At 42.4% G+C, this 22,049-nt stretch overlaps 2 protein-coding genes across 8 annotated transcripts in view; one reads left to right on the top strand and one right to left on the bottom strand.

Moving 5' to 3' along the window:
• LOC111857377 (plakophilin-4) overlaps positions 1–12,893 on the bottom strand; it is an 83,545-nt gene extending 70,652 nt beyond the window's left edge. For all 6 annotated transcript variants that reach the window (XM_072718586.1, XM_072718580.1, XM_072718569.1 and 3 more), the window contains exon 1: positions 12,721–12,893. In XM_072718586.1, coding sequence (XP_072574687.1) covers positions 12,721–12,781 — 61 coding nt within the window. In that variant the 5' untranslated portion in view covers positions 12,782–12,893. The remainder of the gene's footprint in view (positions 1–12,720) is intronic.
• Positions 12,894–13,042: 149 nt separating this feature from the next.
• The window catches only part of LOC111856786 (coiled-coil domain-containing protein 148), a 29,441-nt gene continuing 20,434 nt past the window's right edge, over positions 13,043–22,049 (top strand). The window contains exons 1-2 of one of the 2 annotated variants that reach the window (XM_023837132.2): positions 13,043–13,115; positions 15,007–15,128. In XM_023837132.2, the coding sequence (XP_023692900.2) occupies positions 15,024–15,128 (105 nt within the window). In that variant the 5' untranslated portion in view covers positions 13,043–13,115; positions 15,007–15,023. Of the gene's footprint in view, positions 13,224–15,006; positions 15,129–22,049 lie in introns of both variants that reach the window. The other variant, XM_023837056.2, reaches the window with a different exon arrangement.

Raw genomic sequence — 22,049 nt, forward strand, 5'->3', positions numbered from 1 at the left:
TTGGGGATGCGATCGATCGCACCTGTAGTGACCATTCATCGGTAGCAGGTCCATTCGAGTTGATTAGTCCCGATATCTAGATGAAGAGGGCAAGAACGGAATTTAGCGATTCGCCCTGCCCATTATACAGTCATAGGTGCCCATTATACAGTCACAGGTGCCCATTATGCAGTCACAGGTGCCCATTATGCAGTCACAGATCCAGATAGCGTCTCACATGACCTGGCTTAGACTTCCCAGTTAACGAGTCTCTCAGTCAACAGGAGCTAACTTATCATACAACGTGAACTTGAGAATACAATGGGTGCCGGCTATAGAATTCTCATTCCGCGAACCCCTCCAAGACTGCCAGTCATCCTATCAGCATCCAATTCACAAATCGCTGCTTTGATTGTTTTTTTCAACGGCGAAATATTCTCAGCGAGGAGCCCCACTGTCCCTATCTGCACAGATGCCCAGATACAGTAATGGAAACAGCCGCGATAACAATCCACACTGTCGAATAAAATCAAGGGCCTTAATTAACTGCCACTGATGCCTGCCCTCCGGCCAAGATGACGGGCGTGTTATGTGTCCATCGCACAAAAAAATAATAATGCTAATACAAACAAACGCCATTTAGCTCTGGGAGTAGGTTTTCACCGGGCTGGGTAATCGGGGAAATTATATTTCAAATGTGAAAGAATCTGAATGCAAACCAGTGGGAGGACAGCAAAGCAAACGCTGCATTATCAGCCGACTATATTAGTGCCGATGATTAACAGCCCGGAAGCTCCAGAGAAGACGTGTGACGGGTCACTGGGAAATGTACATCCTTTCATCTAGAGACCGTCTCCAGCGATGATGTGACAGGACAAAAGGTTTTTAATAACCACCGCATGTACAAAGGATAATTACTCACAGAATAAAAAAAAAAAAGATTGGATAAAAACGCCTCCGAAGCACTCGGGAAGTTGGTGTGCGCTGTAGTGCCGTGATTGGGCAACATCTCAATCGTGGGCTCCCTGAGTTCAAGGTGTCTTTGGCCCATGTGTCCCGACAATCACGGAGGATGAAGGATCCCCTTTCAAGTGGAGCACCAGTAACCTAGACCTAGATCGGATGAACATCGATCACAGTGGATTCCCCCTCAGTGTCAAGCCCCCCCCCCACCCCCGGCACACGCTCACGTGATGCATTAGGAAATAAATCGCACAGTGTGTCTCATTTCTTGTTCAGATGGGGCAGAATAGTAAACAAGAAGACTGTTTTTTTAAAAGCTTTTACAGAATCAAACTTCCCCTCCACCATCCCCAGGCATCCTTCAGTGACACTGCGTGGAACGTTGGACCCCCACAGACCGTTCTTGTCTCTCCCCTCAGCGAGACACAGACGTGGGCTGAGAACACAAACACACCCGATCACACAGCTTCCACGAGTCTGGAGCCGCAGCCAATCATTTGGAGGCGAGATGCGGGATCCGGATGTGCCGGCTGCGACCCGGAAACATGCATGCTCTTCCTATACAATTCCAGCTTAGAACCTCATCTCCAACCTTGTCCTCCTAACAGAAAAACAACAGCTACTCTGCTCTATCTGTGATAATCCCCCTAACAGCACCACTAAGGCTGCTTGAATTCTTAACAGCTGACCTTAACCCTTAACAGCTTGAATGCTATTTTAAAAATTCAGCAGAACATGGACGGAGCAAGGACTCTGCCAGGCTGTCGCCCGTCTCCAAGGTCAATACGGCACATTCATTGTACCTCATGTGAGGGCCTTCGTCTCTCAATGGTCCCACAATCACGGCCAGCGATAAGCCAAAGCGCATGAAAGGTGACGCAGCGAGATAATTATTCCCTCTGCAGTTTATGCTCGATCCAGTAACCTTCAGCACTGAAGGCTGAACGACAGCCAGCCACACATGAGCACATCTATATCACTACACTAACGTGGAAAAGGCCTGCCTTTAGCTGCTTGGCTTCAAAGACGGGCCCAAGCAAATATGGGTTCTAATGCCAGACGACTCCTTTTTAATGTCAATAAAACTGAGCTTTGATGTTAAAACCGCACTTTAAGGTTCGGGGGCTGCTCACAACAAAGGTAAGACATTATTTTTGAGCATGCTACAGGTCAACTGAGAGAGAAAGTAATCAGGTCAGTAATAAGGAACACCTTCAGGGTTGTGGGCTTCACTCCCATCCTGACCCTCCTTGGTGGGGTTTGCATGTCCTCCTAATGTGTGTGTATGTGTCTGCCTCTCTGTGTCTATCAGTATATGCGAGTGTGTGTGTGTCCATACCTCTTCCCTATGACGAACCGGAATGCCATCAGGATATGCCCTGCCTTGTGCCCTGTCCTTCCTGGACTATGCTGGAGGCTCACTATTACCCTATTTTCTATAAGTTATTTTGGAGAAATAGATGGAAATGATGATGGTGTTGATGATGATGATTATTATTATTATTATGTGCCGCCAAATCAATCACAGGTCAATGCAGACCACAAACAGCAACGCTCCAGAACACCCTAGCTTCTGTCTGGGTCTTCTGCCTCCTTGGCACGTTCATTGCTCTCATGATTGAGTACTTCTTCCTTGAGTGGTTCATCCAAGTCCAAATTTTACCATCAACTTTACCTGGTATTAAGGCCTTTTCCAACACACTGGGTCTTTAATATGTCCAATACAAAACAGCAGGATGACTGGATAACACATAAAAAAGGCATTAGTCAGTAATCAATCACCCCAAAATACATTTAAGACTCTTTTCCCAGCTGCAAGGGAGTGGATCTGTGTAACATGTAAGAGTTTAAGTCAGGATAAAGCACTTAGATCTATGAGCCGCAAATCATATAGGACAAATTCAGAAGATAAAACTTCCAAGTTAGCCGCGCTTCTTTGGCTAATGAGAGTCATCAAACTCATGGAATGTGTGGCTTAAAAATAAAATTTAAAAAAAAATGAAGAAAGAGCTAGAATTCTGGCCACTAAGACTCCCAGAAAAGCCAGAAGAGAAACCGACAGCGTGGTCTCCGACACGATAAGGAGAAGGTCGGCGTTTCGGTTCATGTGCTGCTCTCTGTCCATGTGACTGCATGAATGCTGCTTTGCTTGAGCACTTGAGCCAAATTGAGCCCCATTCAAATAAACTTCTGAAACTACTGATGAAGGATAAGGGGTTTCTTCATCAAAAGCAACCTATTCTCGTCGTCTTCTTCATCATCATCATCATCATCATCACTGCACCACTTCTCCTGCTGAGAGTCACAGCAGCAGCACTCTGCGCCAGTCAGACTCCAGCTGACTTTGTATTTCATCCTCAGGCTGCCCAAACATTCCCAAACCAAATGGGCGATATAATCCCCTTAAAGCGTGTCCCATTTGGACATCGACTGATTCTTCTTAAAAAAAGACAGCAAATAATACAGATACCCATCGACTTGCATTCGGATTACATTCGAGAAGTGAGGACACAAGTCACTCTGGACATATCTTGACCATTATAGGGGAGAGGTCAAATATACTGTTTAACATAAGATACATTATCAAACGCACTTAACTAAACCTCTATAGTTGGCAATGCATTTCTTTTGGATCTCGCTGCACGCCACACACAAGATACAAAAAACGTCCACTAAGTCTACTGAAGATGTCTATTGATACATTTTTAAATTAAGGCTTTCAAGGGACCTTGGAGGCAAGTATGATCAGACATTACTCTATAGGACATAAGTAGATGGATGACTGTACATATCTGACATAGAAAAAGGTTCCTTTGACTCAAAAAACATAAAGGCAATGAATACCAACATCAGCATCCGCATTTATAAAAGCTCTTTAGGTACATTATATGGTATACTACAGCCCTAACATTGTAGCTTTGGGTTCTTAATACCGTAGCAGGCACAAAAAGGAACATCAGAACCATTCAACAACTTTCCATGCCCTTATACAGAGTTGTCAGCAATGCTAGCACGGTTACATTTTAACCAATTGTCACGGTTTTGGGGCATTACTTGGAGAACCAGAATTACAGGTTCCGTTACGGTTTCATTTTCAAGTTCAGAGCTGCCTCTGTACTTTTTTCAAGGAGGGGCCGTAGGCGTGGGGAGATGCGCCAAGGGGAAGATGTACGCTATCTTGTCCAATCCGGATGCTTCCATAGAGCCTCACGCTTTGTGGGAACACGAGCCTCCCGGTCACCTGCAGGGGATTCCACCATCAGAAACTTAATACCTTACCCGACGTATCAGATTTTGGCACAACAGTCACGACGGAGGGCTCCTGCCAGAATATCTGACCACGCAAGGCAGTCAGCCCTCCGCTTTCACTGCCAGCACTCTGGTGTTGAAGAAAACAAAACAGCAACCCATCTGTTGACTATCTCCGGGAATTAAGAATCGTCATTGGCCATGGTCAGCCATCTCACGTCTCAGGTTAACAAATTAGGAGTTAATTGCTGTCACCTGTCCTTACATCTGGTTGGGGACACCTGTGAGCAGTCTCAGCGGGGGGTGGGGGCGGGGCAAGGGCAGCCCACCCTGTAGCCGCCCTCTAGCACCAGGGCTGATTCTATGATGTAAGGTGAGGAGCATAAGAGGAATTCATACAGAAGAGGCCACCCTTCTCCTCATTAGCCAATGATATCCTTTAAACTGGTAAGTGACAGGAGTAGAGGCAACTCCTGGGGCCAATCAACTTTCAGCTGGGGCCAGTACCCGATGTCTCAGACTATGCAGGCTTCCTCAAGAAGCTCCACAAATACGACAAAGAGAGAACATTCAAGGACCCGGCTGAGCACAACAACACAGACAAAAACAACCCACAAAATCCACCCATGCATTTCCATCCAGATGCATGGGATGCATGAGGCAAGATGCAAGACTCATTCATAATATGCTAACACTTCATATAAGTAAGGCTCTCCGGATGCATCCATAAATCATTATAATGTGTTACATCCACATAATAGTCTGACAGGCAGTCATATGTATCCATAAACACCAGTCTTGATATGAATAGGCTACAGAAGAATTATAGGGCTTTATTATACTGCATTAGATGTGCGCTTTATGGATTTTAACAGATGTGTCACCAATGAGATTGCTTCGAACAAGCTGAGGGTCTTTCATAAAAAGGAAGATATTACAAAAGATATTACAAAGATAGAAAGATATTACAAAAAATGTTTGAGAATGAGTTCTCAGACTACAGTCGACAGGCAGGTCCACTGTGTTGATGAAATGCAGAGGGGACCTTGGTTACTTCAGGCAGTATGTTGATCAACTACATATCAGATTCTTTTGCGACATCCAGCACATGGGGCCAAATTTATGTTTCCCTCCTAATTACAAGAAAGAGGTTAACTCCAGAGCTGTGTACCAATCCTACTGAAAATGTTATAGAAATTCAGATAAACCTTGTTCCGCTTGTATACATGTGAATCCCTAGGCAAGCCACTGGCGGACTGGGGGGGGGGGGGGGGGCAATTTGCAATTAAGTGCACCTTTGATTCCACATCCAGGGAAAATTTATCAGTAGGGCAAATGGTTGGAATACAGTAGTCCATGTGGGTTTAGATTAGGGATGGCACGGTTCATGAAAAAAAACCGAACCGTTCGGTTCGCTTGTCTCGGTTCGGAGCATGCATGCGTCGCACGGTTCGACGGTTCATGACATGCGCAATGTAGCCTCGTGCCCCGTATGTGATGTCAGTGTGTTTCCCTTTCGCGCGAAAGAATAGGCTATATGCACAGAGCGTTGTGACGTAGTTCCGGTAAAAGTTCAGCCAGCTAAGTAATTTCCGGTAGCCTTTCGTTTGCTGCGTTTAGCTCGTGTTTTCGGCGTTACCACCGTCTCTGAAGAAAACGTTTAAATTTCAGCCAACCGATAGCACAACATCTGAACACTGTTGTGCGCCTTTGTTGTGTGACTTTATTTAATGTGCGGTTAGGCACTTTGTTAAAGAAAATTAAGTTATCTGTGACAAAGCACTCCAGTGAGTGTCATGCCTCGATCGTCCGCTCTTTCCGTGTGCCACGCCCCCTCGTTAACCCTGTGTGGATTCCCCGTGTTTACCAGCTGTTCCTGATTGTTGTCAAATTTGTCATTACTCCATGGTATTTAGTCCGCGTTTCCGTTTCTTTCTCCAGTCCGGTCATTATATTGCAATTCTGCTTTACCGCTCGTCTGTGTTCCTTTTGCTCATTAAACCCCGCATTCCCCCGATCCTAGGTCTCCTCGCCTCTGCTTCCCCGGTCAGCGTTGTAACAGTGAGCCTGCTTCCATGCTGCAATGTGAACATTTGCCATGTTCCTAAAAATTCTGTTTATTGCAGTGTCTGACCACACAGACCTACAGGCTATTGCCAGATGATCATACTAGACATATCAACTGGACATATTTTGAACTATTACAAATTGATGTCTTGTACATACACAGAAACTGGATTTTATCGATTACTCAAGAACATTCAATATAATGAATACCAATTTTTTTCACGTTATATATATATATATATATTTATATATATAACGAACCGAATCAGGCTTAATCAAGATAGGTGATTTATCATTTTAACGATCCCCAATTAAATTAACCCCGTGGACCGGACAAATACAAAACGAATGATTAAACATTATATGCGTCTCTTTTTGTATGTTTTCTAAATAAGACCGCATGCCCATACCCAACTGTAATAGCGATTAAAGCGAACTATTCTTTTAGCATTTATGTTAAGGCAAGACTTTTATTTTATTACTGTTCTGGGATTAATAATGTTTAATAATTTTAATAATGTGCTTTAAGTCAAGTCAAATTCAGTTTATGCATGATTACATGATATAGCTTTTTTAATACTGTATCCTAAATTGTGGATAATTAAGCTATATATCATATGCTGAAGTACATTTCTGGAGTGTTAAAGATTAAAAGAAAAAATAACAAGAACCGTACAGAACCGAAAACCGTGACCCTAAAACCGTGATACAAACCGAACCGTGGGTTTTGTGAACCGTGCCACCCCTAGTTTAGATTGACTTGGGGGCCAAGCGGGTGGGGAGGCCAGGTCCATTGTGCACCTAACCTTCAAAAATCACTGACATTTCCCCCCCAGTCCACGTCACCTTCATCCCACCGAGACTCTAGCTGTGGAGTGCCAATAGGCTTGCATAGGCCTGCTGTACTCTACCTAATCTGCACGCGGGTCTGGGTAGAGCCATGATTTCATGCAATGCATGTGTAACAAGGTAACTGTAATTATAGCAACACGTCACTATGGCAGCATATCAAAATAAGTACTTAACCAACTGGATTTGTGATTGAACCAGGAACACTTCTCCTTCAATAAATGCATAATTATGCTACTGAAACCTAGGTTCAGGTAAACATACTTTAAAAGGAATAAAATGCACATTTACAGGATGCATTTACGTAGAAATGCAAGTTGGAATATCTTAGTGCTAAAACAGAAATACATGATATCTATACAGCAGGGGAGGGATGAAGTATTTCTTAGCTATTATAAAAAAAATTTAGCGAGCACAGGAATAAAAACCTATTAGCAAAACAGTCAGATATTTAACGAAAATGAAACGCTAGGTCAAGAGAATATGAAAGTCATACGTCGCAATAGAAAAAAAGCAATGAAATGGTTCAAAGGTATAATCAAACTGCTTCCAGCACCTATCTTGAGGTTCAAAATAACTTCTGAAAACGTAGCTCGCAGAAAGTGACAACTTCAATTACTGAGGTTCAAGGGAATTTCACTTCCTCACGGACTAATGCCCTATCAAGACATCAGAGAAAGGCATAAAGCAATTAATATCACAGACATTATAAACATGCAATTTAGCAAATGATTCTGTTTCAATCGATATCAAATAAAGAATACAGACAAAGATGTGGCATATATATACTGGTTATGATGATAAATAACATGCAAGGTCATCTCCAGTCCAGATACAGTATTAGGTTATTAAAATTTAAACTGAACTCACGTAGCTGTTCATAAGAAATAGTGTTTAACATGATAAACGAGTGTCTTTTCAATAACATGTGAAAATGGGAGGAAGACAAAAGACTGCTGTGCAGAAGCTGATCTAAACACTTATTTATAAGGACACTTTTGCACATAATGAATAGGCACTAAATCAACAGGAGATCACAAAACCCTTGATTAACCCCATTACCCAGAAATACTATTTAACTATCTGCACATTATCAACAGTTACTGTCGATTATTCACATCTATGCCTGTCCAAAAAAAAAAAAGATGGAAAAGCCCTCATTGTTTGTCTGGAAAATTCATACCCAGTTTGCGAAGTGCATGGGTTCCAGATTCAACCAAAAGAGCAGCAATGCATACTCTGCTTACAAGGCAAAGTGCACTGGAAGTGCACAGTGGAAACCAGATAGTCCAGTGTGAAGAACTAACTTGTTCTCTGAAGACCACAACCTGCAGGTGTTCAAAGGGGGGAGAAAAAACTGAAAAGTAATGAGCGATATTCAATATTTCTCATACATAAGAAGAATTGCTCTAAGATAAACAGCACGATATTTGAATTTCTATAGTGACCCGTGCCAATGTAATACATTTCACCAGTAAGCACTCTGGATATCGCAACATCTGAGGTATTGACATTTAGAAGAACAAAAGGTGCATTTTAAATCCTACTTAAAAGAACCAAGCTGTTACTGTTAGCAGTACAGACACTCCTATGCAAAGCTGAATTAGCTATCTGATGTAAAGACTTGCTACGGATCACCCGACCCAAGCCCAGGGTCAAATAAACTCATAAAAACCTAAACTCCTATTTGACACCAAACCACAGTGATATTCTGAGAGGGGGTATTGCTCATCTCCCTAGAGCAAGCAGAAACTTGTCAAAATTGCTGATTTCGTACCCGAGTTAATTGCAAGAAGTTATTCGATAGCATCTACAGTATCTACCGTCAACGTCAACAACACACAGACAGAAAATGACTGTGTGAGAGGAGCCAAAACACTTCTCATTGTACGACCAAGTCGCCTTGCAGACCTAAGCGGCTAATTTACCTGAATCATAGCACAATTTACTGGCTTTCAGGACATGACGACACGGCCCAGGAGACTCAGCCTATTGGAAACCCTCTGGCAAAAAGCTAACTTTATTATCCATGCCGTTAGTTGCCAACCCGATCTGAGCAGAGATTAGAGACAGGAGCCACATATGCCTCCGTGACCGAAAAACACTGAAGGAGCAGAGCAGCTTCACGAGAGAATTTTCAAGTCGCCTACTTTGGGTGGACTCCTTTAACAGACTGCATTTGCGGTGGCGAGCGAGACGGTGGGAGTGTGCAGAGGAGAGTGAAATTAAATAGGACCAAGCAAACACATGGTTCCCACTTTAAGGTGAGGTTACTAAACAACCAGAAACATGCAGTAGGGCTAAGAGATGAGGAAACCCACGGCTTATACTATAGCTCCTGTTTACACAGTAATACTGCATTTCTCGGCTCTGTACCTGTACTCAGCACAATGAATGAAATAGCTGTGATGATGATGTAGGAGTCAGGACTATTAACTGCCTCGCTTTAACATCAATTTGGACAAAAGCATGTGCTGAATAAATGCAAACGCAGTACTTAGGAAACGAAAGTACAATCAGATACCAAAAAGTGACTAAATGCAGCGCAAATTTCGCCGCCTCCATCCAAGACAGCCTACAAATCTTCTGTTTTTTCACCCTTAAAATACATAGGAGGTCTAAAATTGGCCTCACAAATTTACGACATACTTTGAGTATTTCTTCATTACAATCTCGACAATCTTCAAAAGGGCTTCTCGTTAAAAACCGGTTTTTTCAGGCCTACGTGCTATTTCGCTGAGTTTTCCTCTCAAAGATTACAGCAAGAACCCAGTTACTGAACAACCGAGAAAACAAACACATCTGTACTCACAATGCTCTGTATGAATTTCTCTAAGCGTTGGCATCTCGCTAGACAGAGCTACATTTATCACTGGGTCCAAGCTCAGAAAATCGCTCCAACGGATTAACCGATAAAAATTCTACTTCAAAATTCAGAAGAAGAACCAGGCAGTCTTCCCCGTAGTCCGGGAAGAATATAAATATATTGTTGATCTGCCTCTCAGCACCACATAGGACATGCAGCAGTGGGCTCGTTAGAGCTGTCAGTAAAAGTAAACGCACTCCTTCGGATTGCACGCGGCAGCTCGCAGCTCCAGGCGCACAGCACGAGCTGCAGGTGCTAGCCGGCTCGCGGAGGCCGACCGCGAGAAGTGCGACACCTATATATGAACGTAAGACGACGGCTCATTGTGGCCGCGGTTAGCACGGGAAGGACGCTCTTAACTCACTGTCAGATACACTGTGGCATTTACATATTTTGCACCTCCCAGGTCACAACATCTTATTTCGTAACCTCTTATTACATTATTAAAGATGGGGTGGAGATCCAAGGGTCTAATGTTACATATAATGTATACAGTCATCTATACAGTACAGTACAAATACTAGCAAATTACTACAAGTGTTTAAAATCAAATGAGAAAATGTACGTCGTCATTTAACTGCAACATGTACTTTGCCATAAAGGTGAAATTATGCATGTAGGAATTTCATGTAGGCTATTGTTCTTAAAGAAAATATGTTTTAATGACAAAGTAAGCAAAATATTTTACTACTGCAACAATACTTTATCAACCAGTATTTTGGCACGCACAACGGCTTTCAACAGACGCAGGCAGCCAAATCATGTAAACATCAATCAAATCAGCTCAGCAGTTTAAGGCCATACCGCCTGGAAGAAGAAAAAAAAACTTCTTCTAGCCAATACTGGAAACGGCTCAGCGGGGAAAGAATAAGAGAAGGAGGGAAAATGTATTTCTCCGCGAAAATCTGAAGTCAATTTTCCCCGAGATTAAAATTCACTGCAAAACACACATCTCAGCGAAGCTGGAGGCACATATTTTGAACACTAAGAAAAAGGAGGATGGACAGAATCACAATCCATGCTCCTGTTCCTAATGCCCGTTCCCACGTTGAAGCCCACTGCCGTACTTTAATTCTTATAGTAGGCTACCTTATGGAAGATACTGCGGAACATTTAAAAATTAGCAATCGATCTGAGAAGCGGCCGTGTCAAATGGACTTTACACTAAAACCAATGTTCGATTCTTGGAAAAAAAATCCTATCAGGATCACGGCAACTCTTTATTAGAAAGGAAAGGGTAACCCATTTTAAAAAGCAATTTGCCTTTACATCTTTAAAAGATGGAACTTCGCTCACTATAGAAAACAGACCGCGTTTTGGTTATGGCTTTTCCAACAGGTGTTTTGGTGTGCGTTGTGCATCAGTAAATGAACTCCACTTGTAAACTGCAGCATCAGTCTGTGCTAACGCAAGACAATTGATAGTTGTCTAGTTCAAAGGTAAGTTGCCTCGTGGAAGTGTGCAAAAAAATCCAAGTGCTTACAACTCACGGCTCAAAAGAAATCTTTACTTATGCCATACATATTTCAAACGACCAACTGCGCAAATTGCACGTATAGTAGGCGGGAAAGTTGTGCATGTTTAAATAAACCCTTACACGTTTTGAAATACGAGCGGCAAATCGAGCGTCCTAAGCCGTACAAACCAGAAAATACAACTCTGACAGTTTTGCATGGTGTGCAACTGATTGAGCAAGCGAATACACCATCGGGGTGGGGTGGGGTGGGGTGGGGGGGGGGTAATGCGGCGTCGCCTCGAGGGTGCAAACCCTGCGCCGCAGCCAGCAACCCTAAACAAGACCCAGTCTCTCCGATCCGCCCCACCAAAAGCTACATCCCGATTATATCCGTAGGGCGATACTGGGTAAAATCTGAACAGGGCACTATCATACGAGTAGAACCATTGGTTATAACGTATAACAGCTGCATAAAAAGAGGCAGCGAACAGCGTCACAAACTATTCAGTTTTCTCTTAAATGAAAACTTGCATTCCTCACACAAGGGCGTCTTTAACGCCGTTCTGCAGCTGGGAAGACAGCACAGAGATTAGGTCTGAATATTTCTAAACGTCAATACAATTTAATACGATGTGTATACTGTTAAAAAGTTGAGAGACGATAATACGCACCGTGAACTTCACGTCTGCTAATAAAAGGCAAAACATGGTGACAATGATAAGATATAAACATGGATTGTGCCTGGATGTGATACAATATGATACAGTGTTCGAAGGAAATGTAATGCAGCAATACCACTGCGTGACCCCCCCCCCCCCCCCCCCCCCATACTCCCCGCCTCTGGCATTATACTATCTAGCATTCCTGGGATTCTTGCACAGAGCACACCTGCCTATTCATTCAGTTACTATTCAATGCAATCGCTTCGTTGTGACAGCGCCAATGTTACAATGTATCCGAGCCAAGCGCCAAACGCTAATGAACACATGGCGTATTAAAAGTTATAATACAGAGAAAATCTGCCAGTGAGATTTATGAAATGCCGCCCGACCTTTATCAATCAGCAAACGGTATAAGTGACAATGTAAAGGTGACTCTAGGGTAACCTACTTGGTGGCTCGTGTACACTCTGCATAACCGCAAATAACGCGAATAACGATGCAAACTTAATGCAAAGCACATTATGCACAAATTTCATCACATGCAGCCCAGTCGAATCTCAGAACCACTTCGGTGCTGTGCAAATTACACCGATTTCACTTCGTCCGAAAAAATTAAACAGGGATCTTACCTTGAGGAGGAGTGCAGTCACCGTAAACCGTAGGCGCTGGAGCGGAACCCCATCGGAACATGCGGCTGTAGTTATGCAAATATATTTAAGATAAACGCCGACTCGCTCCCAGACGTTCAGCGGTCTAATTTGCCTCCATGGCTCAGAGCGAAATCTCTGCTTTCCTCGCTCGGCTATACCAACCGAGGGAGTACAGTGATGCATGACGTCAACGCGATGGGAGCGCAAGCCATTGGCCATGGCCGGAAAATATCTTGAATTTCATTGGACGGTCGTTTTATTAAATCTACCAATGAGGATGTACATGCATGTTTCCTTGGTTACCAGATTTGTCAACCAACAATTAGTGCTTGAAGGAGGAGGCTTTAATTAGGTTTTTTTAAAGAATTTGAAAGGTAAACGTTGTCTGTAACTAGGATTAATTGTTTCAGATCCAAAACGGATATCAAATCTCTTCGTTCAGCGTTACATTACTTGGTACAACATGTGCATTTACAATCCAGGTACTTAGCCGTGTAGTGCAATCGATTCCTAGCGGTATGTGTACCTCTTAGTAGTACAAATGTTGAAGTTATATAACAATAGCAGTGTTATTAAAGAAAATAGTTGACTAGCTGTCTATGCTAATGATAGACTAGTGCACATTGTATAGTATGTCAATTCGTATGATCGGTTTTTTATGTTTTAAGGTCCATTTGTATTTTGTTATTAACTATTATTTATGCTGCCTGAAAAAAATTCGTTGCAAAGAGTAATAGTAGCCTCGGATACGTCAGCTGATCTTTGGTTTCTCAATATTTTTTTCTTTTATAATAAAACTGAAAATTTCCATTTAATTTACTGTTTTCCGTTGTTACATTAATCTTTGGAGACGGGTGCATTACTTTAAACAGACACAATTTAAAGGTATATCCGTTTCAAGCAATGTTAAAAATCATTTTGTAACATATACCGATAGGTCAGTGTAACGTTCCTTAGGGCTGCCTCGGGGAAATTATATTGAACAGAAATATTTCAAACATTTCGCTTCTCTCTTGATATAAAAGTGGTCAAATGAGGTTAAAGCCTATTATTAACTTGAGAATTAACTGCTTTCTAAGTGGTTAATTTCGTATACAATCCAATTTTCTTACAGTAAAATGGTAAAGTCACGCGACCTTGCTCAGGATAAGCGGTTGTAAGATGCAATTAACTATGAGCAGTGAGGAAGCTCGACAGTAAATCACTACCTTAATGTAAAATTGAATCCTGTTGGGCTTTATAAGAGACGAGTCGCTCGTTATTTAACGTGTCCTGCTATTATGAGTCAGCATTTATGTACGTACGCTCCGGCGTTAGCGGCCTTAATGAATCGTAATCTGGGCTAACATGCATAAATCAATATCCAAGAACCATAGGTCAAAACACAACCAAAGGAAATATTAAGAACAAAACTGTACAGGGTTGGGAATGCCTGGAGCCTATCTAAGGCTGGAGAAAACTCTGGATGTGATTCCAGTCCAATCACAATATGCAAACGCTATGGGCTGTTTAGAGATTCCAGTCAAGGGCATAACTTTGGGTTGAGCATTGGGGAGTTTAAGGTCGCCACCCATTTAAGGGGGTCCAGGGGGGTTTAATTATTAAGGCTGTAATTATTGGGGAGGGGCGTTACAAGCCCCCATCCCCCCATAATTGACATCCACGATGCCTGGGCTAAAACCCACACAACATCGGGGGGAATCTGTCCTGAGAAGCACAGGGCACAAGGCAGGAGACACCCCAAGGCAGGAGACACCCCAGAGGGGATAAATGTCATGGCAGGAATGCAAGCACTGCGTTTATATCCAGCTGGTCAGCAGGTGTGTGAGCTCTGAGCAACAGAGATCTGCATCAGTTCTTAACTTGCCATCACGATAGCGATGAGTTCATTCTCGGATTTTGGAAATTTGATCCCCACATGAGGCTGACATTCCTACACGTGCTCGGCGTACTCCATTGCATTCTTATTCGCACAGTGACTCTGAAGTTCCGGAACATAAATCACGATGGAAGTACTCTGCCTATGACAAAAGAAAAACAATGATGGATGTAGTGTCTTCATAGATATTTGTTTGGAATTCAAGGGGTGGATAGTTGACTGTTTATATTTTTTTGCCTCACTTTGCTTTTGTGGTCGACCAGCCATGCCCCCCCATCCCACCCCTTTTGAAAATGGAGGAATTTAATGTCTGCAATTAACGGCACGTCTGAACTTTGAATCCAGTTTTTCATCAGTCTGGTTGACGTTTTCTCTCACTGATACAGGGAGGCTGCACTGACGAATGAACGCCGGCATGGGAAGTGGGAAATACAAGCCAGTTTGCTACGAAACCCTACAAACCTTGGTGGAAGCCAAGAAACGTGATTCTGCTCAGCTTGAGGAAAAGGTAGGACTGACCTTTTTCAGAATTCTCTTACAGGCCAACATACTAGCTGATGCAACTATTATATACTACATGGGTTCTTTACACTAATTTAATATTCTGTTTTCACACAATATTCCTTCCAGTTTCGTCCTTTTCTCTACTTAATGAATCCAGTGTTCTGTGAGCAATGGTTCCAATGATCTGCCACGAGATTTGCTCCAGGGCAGATGGAGAACAAAACTATGTGACTCATGGATGGGATAGGAATGGAGATGTGTGCAGCAAGAAGGACAGGGGGAAATGAACACAATAGAAAGACATTTCAACATGGGGAAGTCATCATCCATTCTGTCCACTTCTCTAGCTCTTCACTGCTTTTCAATTACCAGGCCATGCTGGTTCTGTCCCAGGAAGATCAGGGCACAATGCAATGGGCACCCCCACTAGTCCCTATAAAACCACAATAAACGCTATATCACTAAAAGATGCACATCTCATTACCATAATAATCAAAGTGTTTAAGATTGTGTATTAGCTACAATGACTTTCATTGGGAAATGTGCAGGAACATATTCGACCAAAGTATTGACCAAATAATTCTTATGACACGTCTTATAATAAAGCATATTCTCCAGTAGTATGTTTTAAAGTATCATGAGCCCTGAGCAAAAGGCTAACAGCTTAAGTCAGAGGATGAGCCTATTTCTTGTGCCACTGTGCAATAATCGTCGAAGAATAAATTCAGTATCCAGGCTATGGGGTTTAAATTAAATGAAAATGAAGTCTGCGGTGTCTGTTCAAATGCAGGAATGACACAAACACATTCCATATTGTAAATGAATGAATTACAGCTTGGGTGTTGAAGCTGAGCACATTTTATGGGTGGCAAAATTTAATAATCAACAGAAAACATCACGAAAAGTGACCAAATCTGCACTGGACAGAAGTAACTTTAACAGAAGGTATATCTCAACATCTCTTTGGACCTGCAGCAGTTTTGCCAAAATTGCACAAGCTCTGAGAAACCGGTTAGGAATGTCGAGGGACAGCAATATTTAAAATCTTTTCTGGAAGATGTTTGCGTGTGTGTGGTGGTTCCTTCCGGGTTCTCCAGTTTCCACCCGCAGTGTAAAAACATGTGGTTAGCCAAGCCGGAATGTCTAAGTCGCCCATTGTTTCTGAAGTGCCCTGCAATGAACAAGCATCCTGTCCAGGGTGTGTGAGGTACTCCAGGCTCTCTGTGACTCCATGATGTTGAGGTAGGTATGGAGAGTGGATAGTTTTACTGGAATATATTCTCTGTGAAGGTTTTTATTTGTTTAGTGTGCTGGCAAGACATTTGTCATCACTGTTGCTGAAGAGTCACTTTTTTCTCTCCTTCATAAAGTGTTTCAAACTAAGCTTGTCGTACTCGCTGTACTTGCTAATGAACTGCCACCCCATAAACATATGCCACTGGCTTGCTTAGAAGTAGAGATGGAGATCGGCTGGCTAATTTGCTGTGCTGGGTTCGCCCCAGAGGAATCGTTTGGCTTTTGGACCAGAAATATCCATCCAGGGTCATTGTAGGCCTGGAGTCTATCCCAGGAAGCACAGAGCACTGGGCAGTGCTCCCAGTCCAGCATCCCAGTCCAGCATCCCAGTCCAGCACAAGGCATGAACACACACACAAAATCACACGCTATGGGCAATTAAGTTCAATCACGGAACCTTTTGCCACGTTTCCCAAAGCACTCAAATACACTGTTGTGAACTTGCAGCCTTTTTTTAGGGGATTTTTATAGTAATGCCCTATTCTATCCTCTCTGCCAAACAGTCCAGCTTCCCGGATTGACCAGGACATTGCTGACTCATAGACATCTTTGTCCGTTGCACAGCTGTAGCTGTATAGCTCTTTCCCACTAAGAAGTTGCTGTTGACCTCACAGTACTTCTATACCCGGAGCCTCTGCCTGCTATCTCAGCTTGGAGAGCCCCGCAGTAGCCACTCACAGGGTCACGATGCACCTCGATGGTAGGCGTGACCCAGTTAGGATATAGATTAGAGTTTTTCCTGGCTCGGTCATTGCATTACATTTACCATTTGCCCAAGTTGCCTGGAGCACCTCTACAGTAAATGTGCAGGTTATGAAGATCAGAAGCACTTCCGCCTCGTCACTCTTTCAAACACTGTGTAAAATGATTTTTGAAACTCTGAAACAGGGCGTTTTTTATTTAAGGCATCACATGGAGGTTGATTTGGATGAATTTAAACAACAAAACACAGTCCCCTCCTAAACAGCTTTCCTTGGTCACTGATAAAACTATCAAAAGTTATAGAGCAGATCGGGTAGTAGGCCTAAATATTGAATTTGACATTTGGTATGAGGCTGACAGATCACGCTGACTGTGATCTGCACTCTCATAAAATGGTACATGAAAGTGATAATTAACAAAATAAAACGTACCATTTGGTGTAGAGACCCGGCACACTACAGACGAAAAACAACCTGTGAAATGGAATTTCAGTAGAACTCCCTATTAATAATGGAAAGGCTTCTCTCCAAAGTTTCGCCGTATCCTGTCAGCTCAGAGGACATGCCGTTATTTTCTTTGTTCTGCTACTGAGGAAAAAGTCTACTTTGTGGCTGTTCTGCCACCTCCCCAAAAAAAACTCCACATGGATACTTATCTTTTCAGCAGGCTAATAATGGTATAAAATTTGTAGATGGATGGGCAGGTGCTATGAATCAGAGGACCTATTTATTGATTGGGTGTTTTTTCTTTTTTACTCTTGTGTCACTGACGGAACCTGCTCCAAATTGCTTGCGGGGTCTTTGTGGCTGCTGCAGCAATCTGACCACCGTACTTTGAAGCGTGTAATTATTAAGTGAACCAAATGCACCTTGCCAAAAGAATCTTTTTTTTTTTGGACTATTGAAGATCCTAGACTCTGTCAGAACACTCAAGACCATTCGACGGGGGAATCGTATTCATTCTAAAATATCAAAAATTTCTTCTTCCTTTTAAATAACAGTTCACATTACAAAGATGAGAAAGCACCAAAATGTCACCCCTGCATTGTAATTGAGTTCTCATCCAGCAAACTCCTCCATTTAGTATTCCTGAACAAATACCCCCAATAAATATTCATAGACCATGTCAATGTCAGTGTTTTTGGTCCATATTATCAGTGAAATCACAATAGCTCATTTTACTTTTTAAATTATAAGAAGGAAAAATATTTTTCTTTTGAAGATGGGGGTGAAGTATTCTCATATGTGCTTGAAATGAATCAACAGGTCTTGAACATTGTATTCTATGTATTACATGAAATATTTCGACACACATTGTCATAGTGCCCTGCGAATAATCCGAACAAAATTATAAAACAATCATCAAAAAAAAGCAAGTAAAAGTAGAGTAATAATAATAATAATAAGTATTATTATTATTATTATAGAAATATGCATTTTTAATATATCACTGTTTAATTTTGTGTGTGTGTATATATATATATTTATATATATATATAAATCTATATATATTTATATAAAAAATATAGAATTTCTCTTTTTTGGAGTGGATGTGTACAGGTCAGCTGCATATATTTTATGAACAAATTTCACTTTTTCTTAAAAACAGAGACTTTAAGTAGTTATTTTAATGGTGCCATTTACCAGTTGATTCCCTGCAAAGAAAGCCCATTACGTGAGAAAGTAATACGGGCTTTACAGTCAGTAAAGTAAGTTTGCCATTTACGTCCAGTGCTAAGTTGCGTGCTGCGTAAAATCGGCATCGGCTGAAGAGTCGCACATACGTCACGACTCTCTAAGTGCACTGATCGTTTTATGCTTATTACTGAAAGCATGGTGCCCAATTATTAAGAAGAAGAACAATAGGAGATAAAGGATAGAATGGCAATGCTGAATGTTTGTGTGTCTATAACGTGATGAACCATGAAGCTGTTTAAACATTCAGTGTGTCTGCCATGCCTTATCCCGTCTCTGTAACCCCGAGGGTGGGGGGGGGGGGGGGGGGGATTATGCCTTCAGACTGGCGGTATCCTAATGGGGGGGTTTACAGCAGGAGCAGCAGTTTGCCGCATCATTACATTTGCCTGAGGTGTACGCCAGTTAAGTTCTCTGCACAGGCCAGATAAGGCAGGTCATGTTTGCATACATCATTTGGCACACACCCCCTCCCCCCCCCCAAAAAAAAGCTCAGGCTGGCTGAGAGTCTTTTGTGGATTGTGGTAAAATTAATTTGAGCGTGTGCGAGAGTGAGCGAGCGAGGGAGAGAGAGAGAGCATTGCTGGATCAGGCTGACTTTCGAGGTGTCGAGGGCACATCTTGACACCTTTGCAGGGAGACATCCCGATAAGATTGCGATCAGCATGCGACCCGCAGGGGAGACTCACGGCTGTGAAGCTAAACAGCCGTATCAGTGGCGCCGGTGATATGACGATTAAAGCCGGCAGATAGACGATACCAGTCTACATGTTGACTTCTCGTGGCAGGTCCAGCCCAGTACTAAATCAAGCTTAAACCAGTATGAGAAAAGACTGTTATATTTCCATCCATCAGTCTTCCATCCATTACCCTGTACAGGGTCGCGGTGGGCCTGGAGCCTATCCCAGAATCCACTGGGCACTACTAAGTTATATAACTGTTTTTTTTAAATCCCCAAAGAGTCAAAATATAGCTGTAAAAATGAGGGAAAACCCAGATTTACCTGACATGATTACATCAGCACATGAAAAGTTAGGGTTATGTTAACACAAGTTGTCATTTGCATAAAGAAATCAAGTCATATGTCAGCAGTTTTTGTACTCTGATGTCACACAATCAAGATGGATAGGTATCGCCAAACTGAATTTGTTTTCCATATTCAACTTTTGTACTTCTTCAAAGGATGACTAACATTGTGATCTCTTGGTAAATTATAGTAATTATATTATAATTATATTATAATAATACTCAAAGAGGAAAAGATCTTGAGTGTTACTGAAGTGTTGGAGGTTTAACCCCACCTCGGTGTATGTACCAGTGTATTTGTGCATTTATTCTGGGTCCTCTGGTTTCTTACCACAGTCTGACAACATGCAACAGTGAAGTGGCTCTAAAGTGCCCAAAGTGTGTGTGTGTGTGTGTGTGTGTGTGTGCATGTGTTTGCGTGTGTGCATCTATGTGTGCATGTGCATGTGTTTGCGTGAGTGTGTGTATGTGTGCATGTATGTGCAAATGTGTGTGTGTGCATATGTGTGTGTGCATGTGTGTGTGTGTGTGTGTGTGTGCGTGTGTGTGCATCTATGTGTGCACGTGCGTGTGTATGCGTGAGTGCATGTATGTGGGTGTATGTGCGTATGTGTGTGTGTGTATGTGTGTGTGTGTCTCTGAGTGCCCCCTCCACTGCAGTGCCCCCCCCCCCCTGTTCCCAGGGCTGTATGCGGTACGCTCCCAGCTTCCCTTGACACTGCACTTGATAAGCTGTTGGAGGAAGGATGGATGTTCAGCCTTTGCTAAATAAAACAAAAAATACAACCATAATCACTGGCCGGTACTGCAGGTCTGAGCAAAGATTGTTTATGTGTTTCCTCATTCTGACTGTTTGATTTGTTATGGAAATTACAAGAAAATTAATTTTATCCTTTTTCATAATATCATGATGCATCATGATTGGAAGGAAATTCTTCAATATTGTCTGAAAATTACAAATGAGCCACCTCAGTTTTTTGGTGCTGTGAAAATCATGCTTGTGAGTCTTTTTTTTTGCTGGCGAGATGTGATTGTGAGTGATGGTGAGGCATTTTAGAGTGTTAAATGCAACTGGTGTAATGGAGTATGACTAAGATACAGGGAGTGACCTAGGATACTGTCAGCATGACCAAGTGGGAGTCGCACTGTCCTAGACCCTGGGCATGTGATAAGTTTTGGTCATGTAGTCAGCAGTGTGTTAATTAAAACATCCAAAGAATTAAAGGGATTGCTGCCCCTCCCCCACCCCAACTGCTGTTTTCCCAGCAGAGATATATCTACTGTGTGCTATGTTGCCAACATTTTAAATTGAGGATGTCCTTTCCATTCAAGGCTCCATGACAAGACTCCATTGCACAAAATCCCACAGAGGTACTTCATAGCCTGTATCAAAGAGGGACAAAACAATTGACAATGGCTGTAACAAGAGTCAGTAAAATCCATTTTCTCACCCGTTTTGTGTTGTGGATTTGCAAGTCACAATGGTTAACATGTTTAAGCTGTGCTAAAATGTATTAGGCAAAAATCCAGTGGTACGTCCAGAGTCCATGGTTTGTGTGGCACTTTCTATCCATCCATCCATCCATACACCCACTTAATCTGTTCAGGGATGCAGGGAACCAGAAGCCCTTTCCAGGCAGCAGAGAGTACAAGGTTAGCATATGCCCTGGATGGGATACTAGTGTGTTACAGAGCACACACGCACACGCACATGTAGGGTAAACATATCCTTATGGGGACCACTCATTCATTTCAATGGGAAAAATGCTAACGCTAACTATGACAACCTTAACCCCTACCCTGCCCTAACCATAACCATAAGTAACCTAACAAAATACAAGAGTTTTTGCATTTTTAGTTTTTTCATAGCAGTCACCTATTTTTGTAAAACAGATATTTATCACGTTATGGGGACATTATGTCCCCATAAGGTCCCCATAAGGATAGGTAAACCCGCTTGCATACACACACACACACACACAGGCAATTTAAATACCTAAATGTGTGTCATTGGACTTCGGGAGGAAACACGCAACATGGGCAGAACATGCAAACTCCAAACTCACAGAACAGCAGTTGGATTCACAATGCTACCCACTGGAGTTAACATTTATTTTAGCTCTATGAAATATAGATGTATAATTAAATATGTTTAACTGGAGGTAGATACAGGGGTGGGGCCACAGGGGCCCTGGCTCCAGCTGATT

This window comes from Paramormyrops kingsleyae, chromosome 1, assembly GCF_048594095.1.
Source record: "Paramormyrops kingsleyae isolate MSU_618 chromosome 1, PKINGS_0.4, whole genome shotgun sequence".
Classification (NCBI taxonomy): Eukaryota; Metazoa; Chordata; class Actinopteri; order Osteoglossiformes; family Mormyridae; genus Paramormyrops; species Paramormyrops kingsleyae.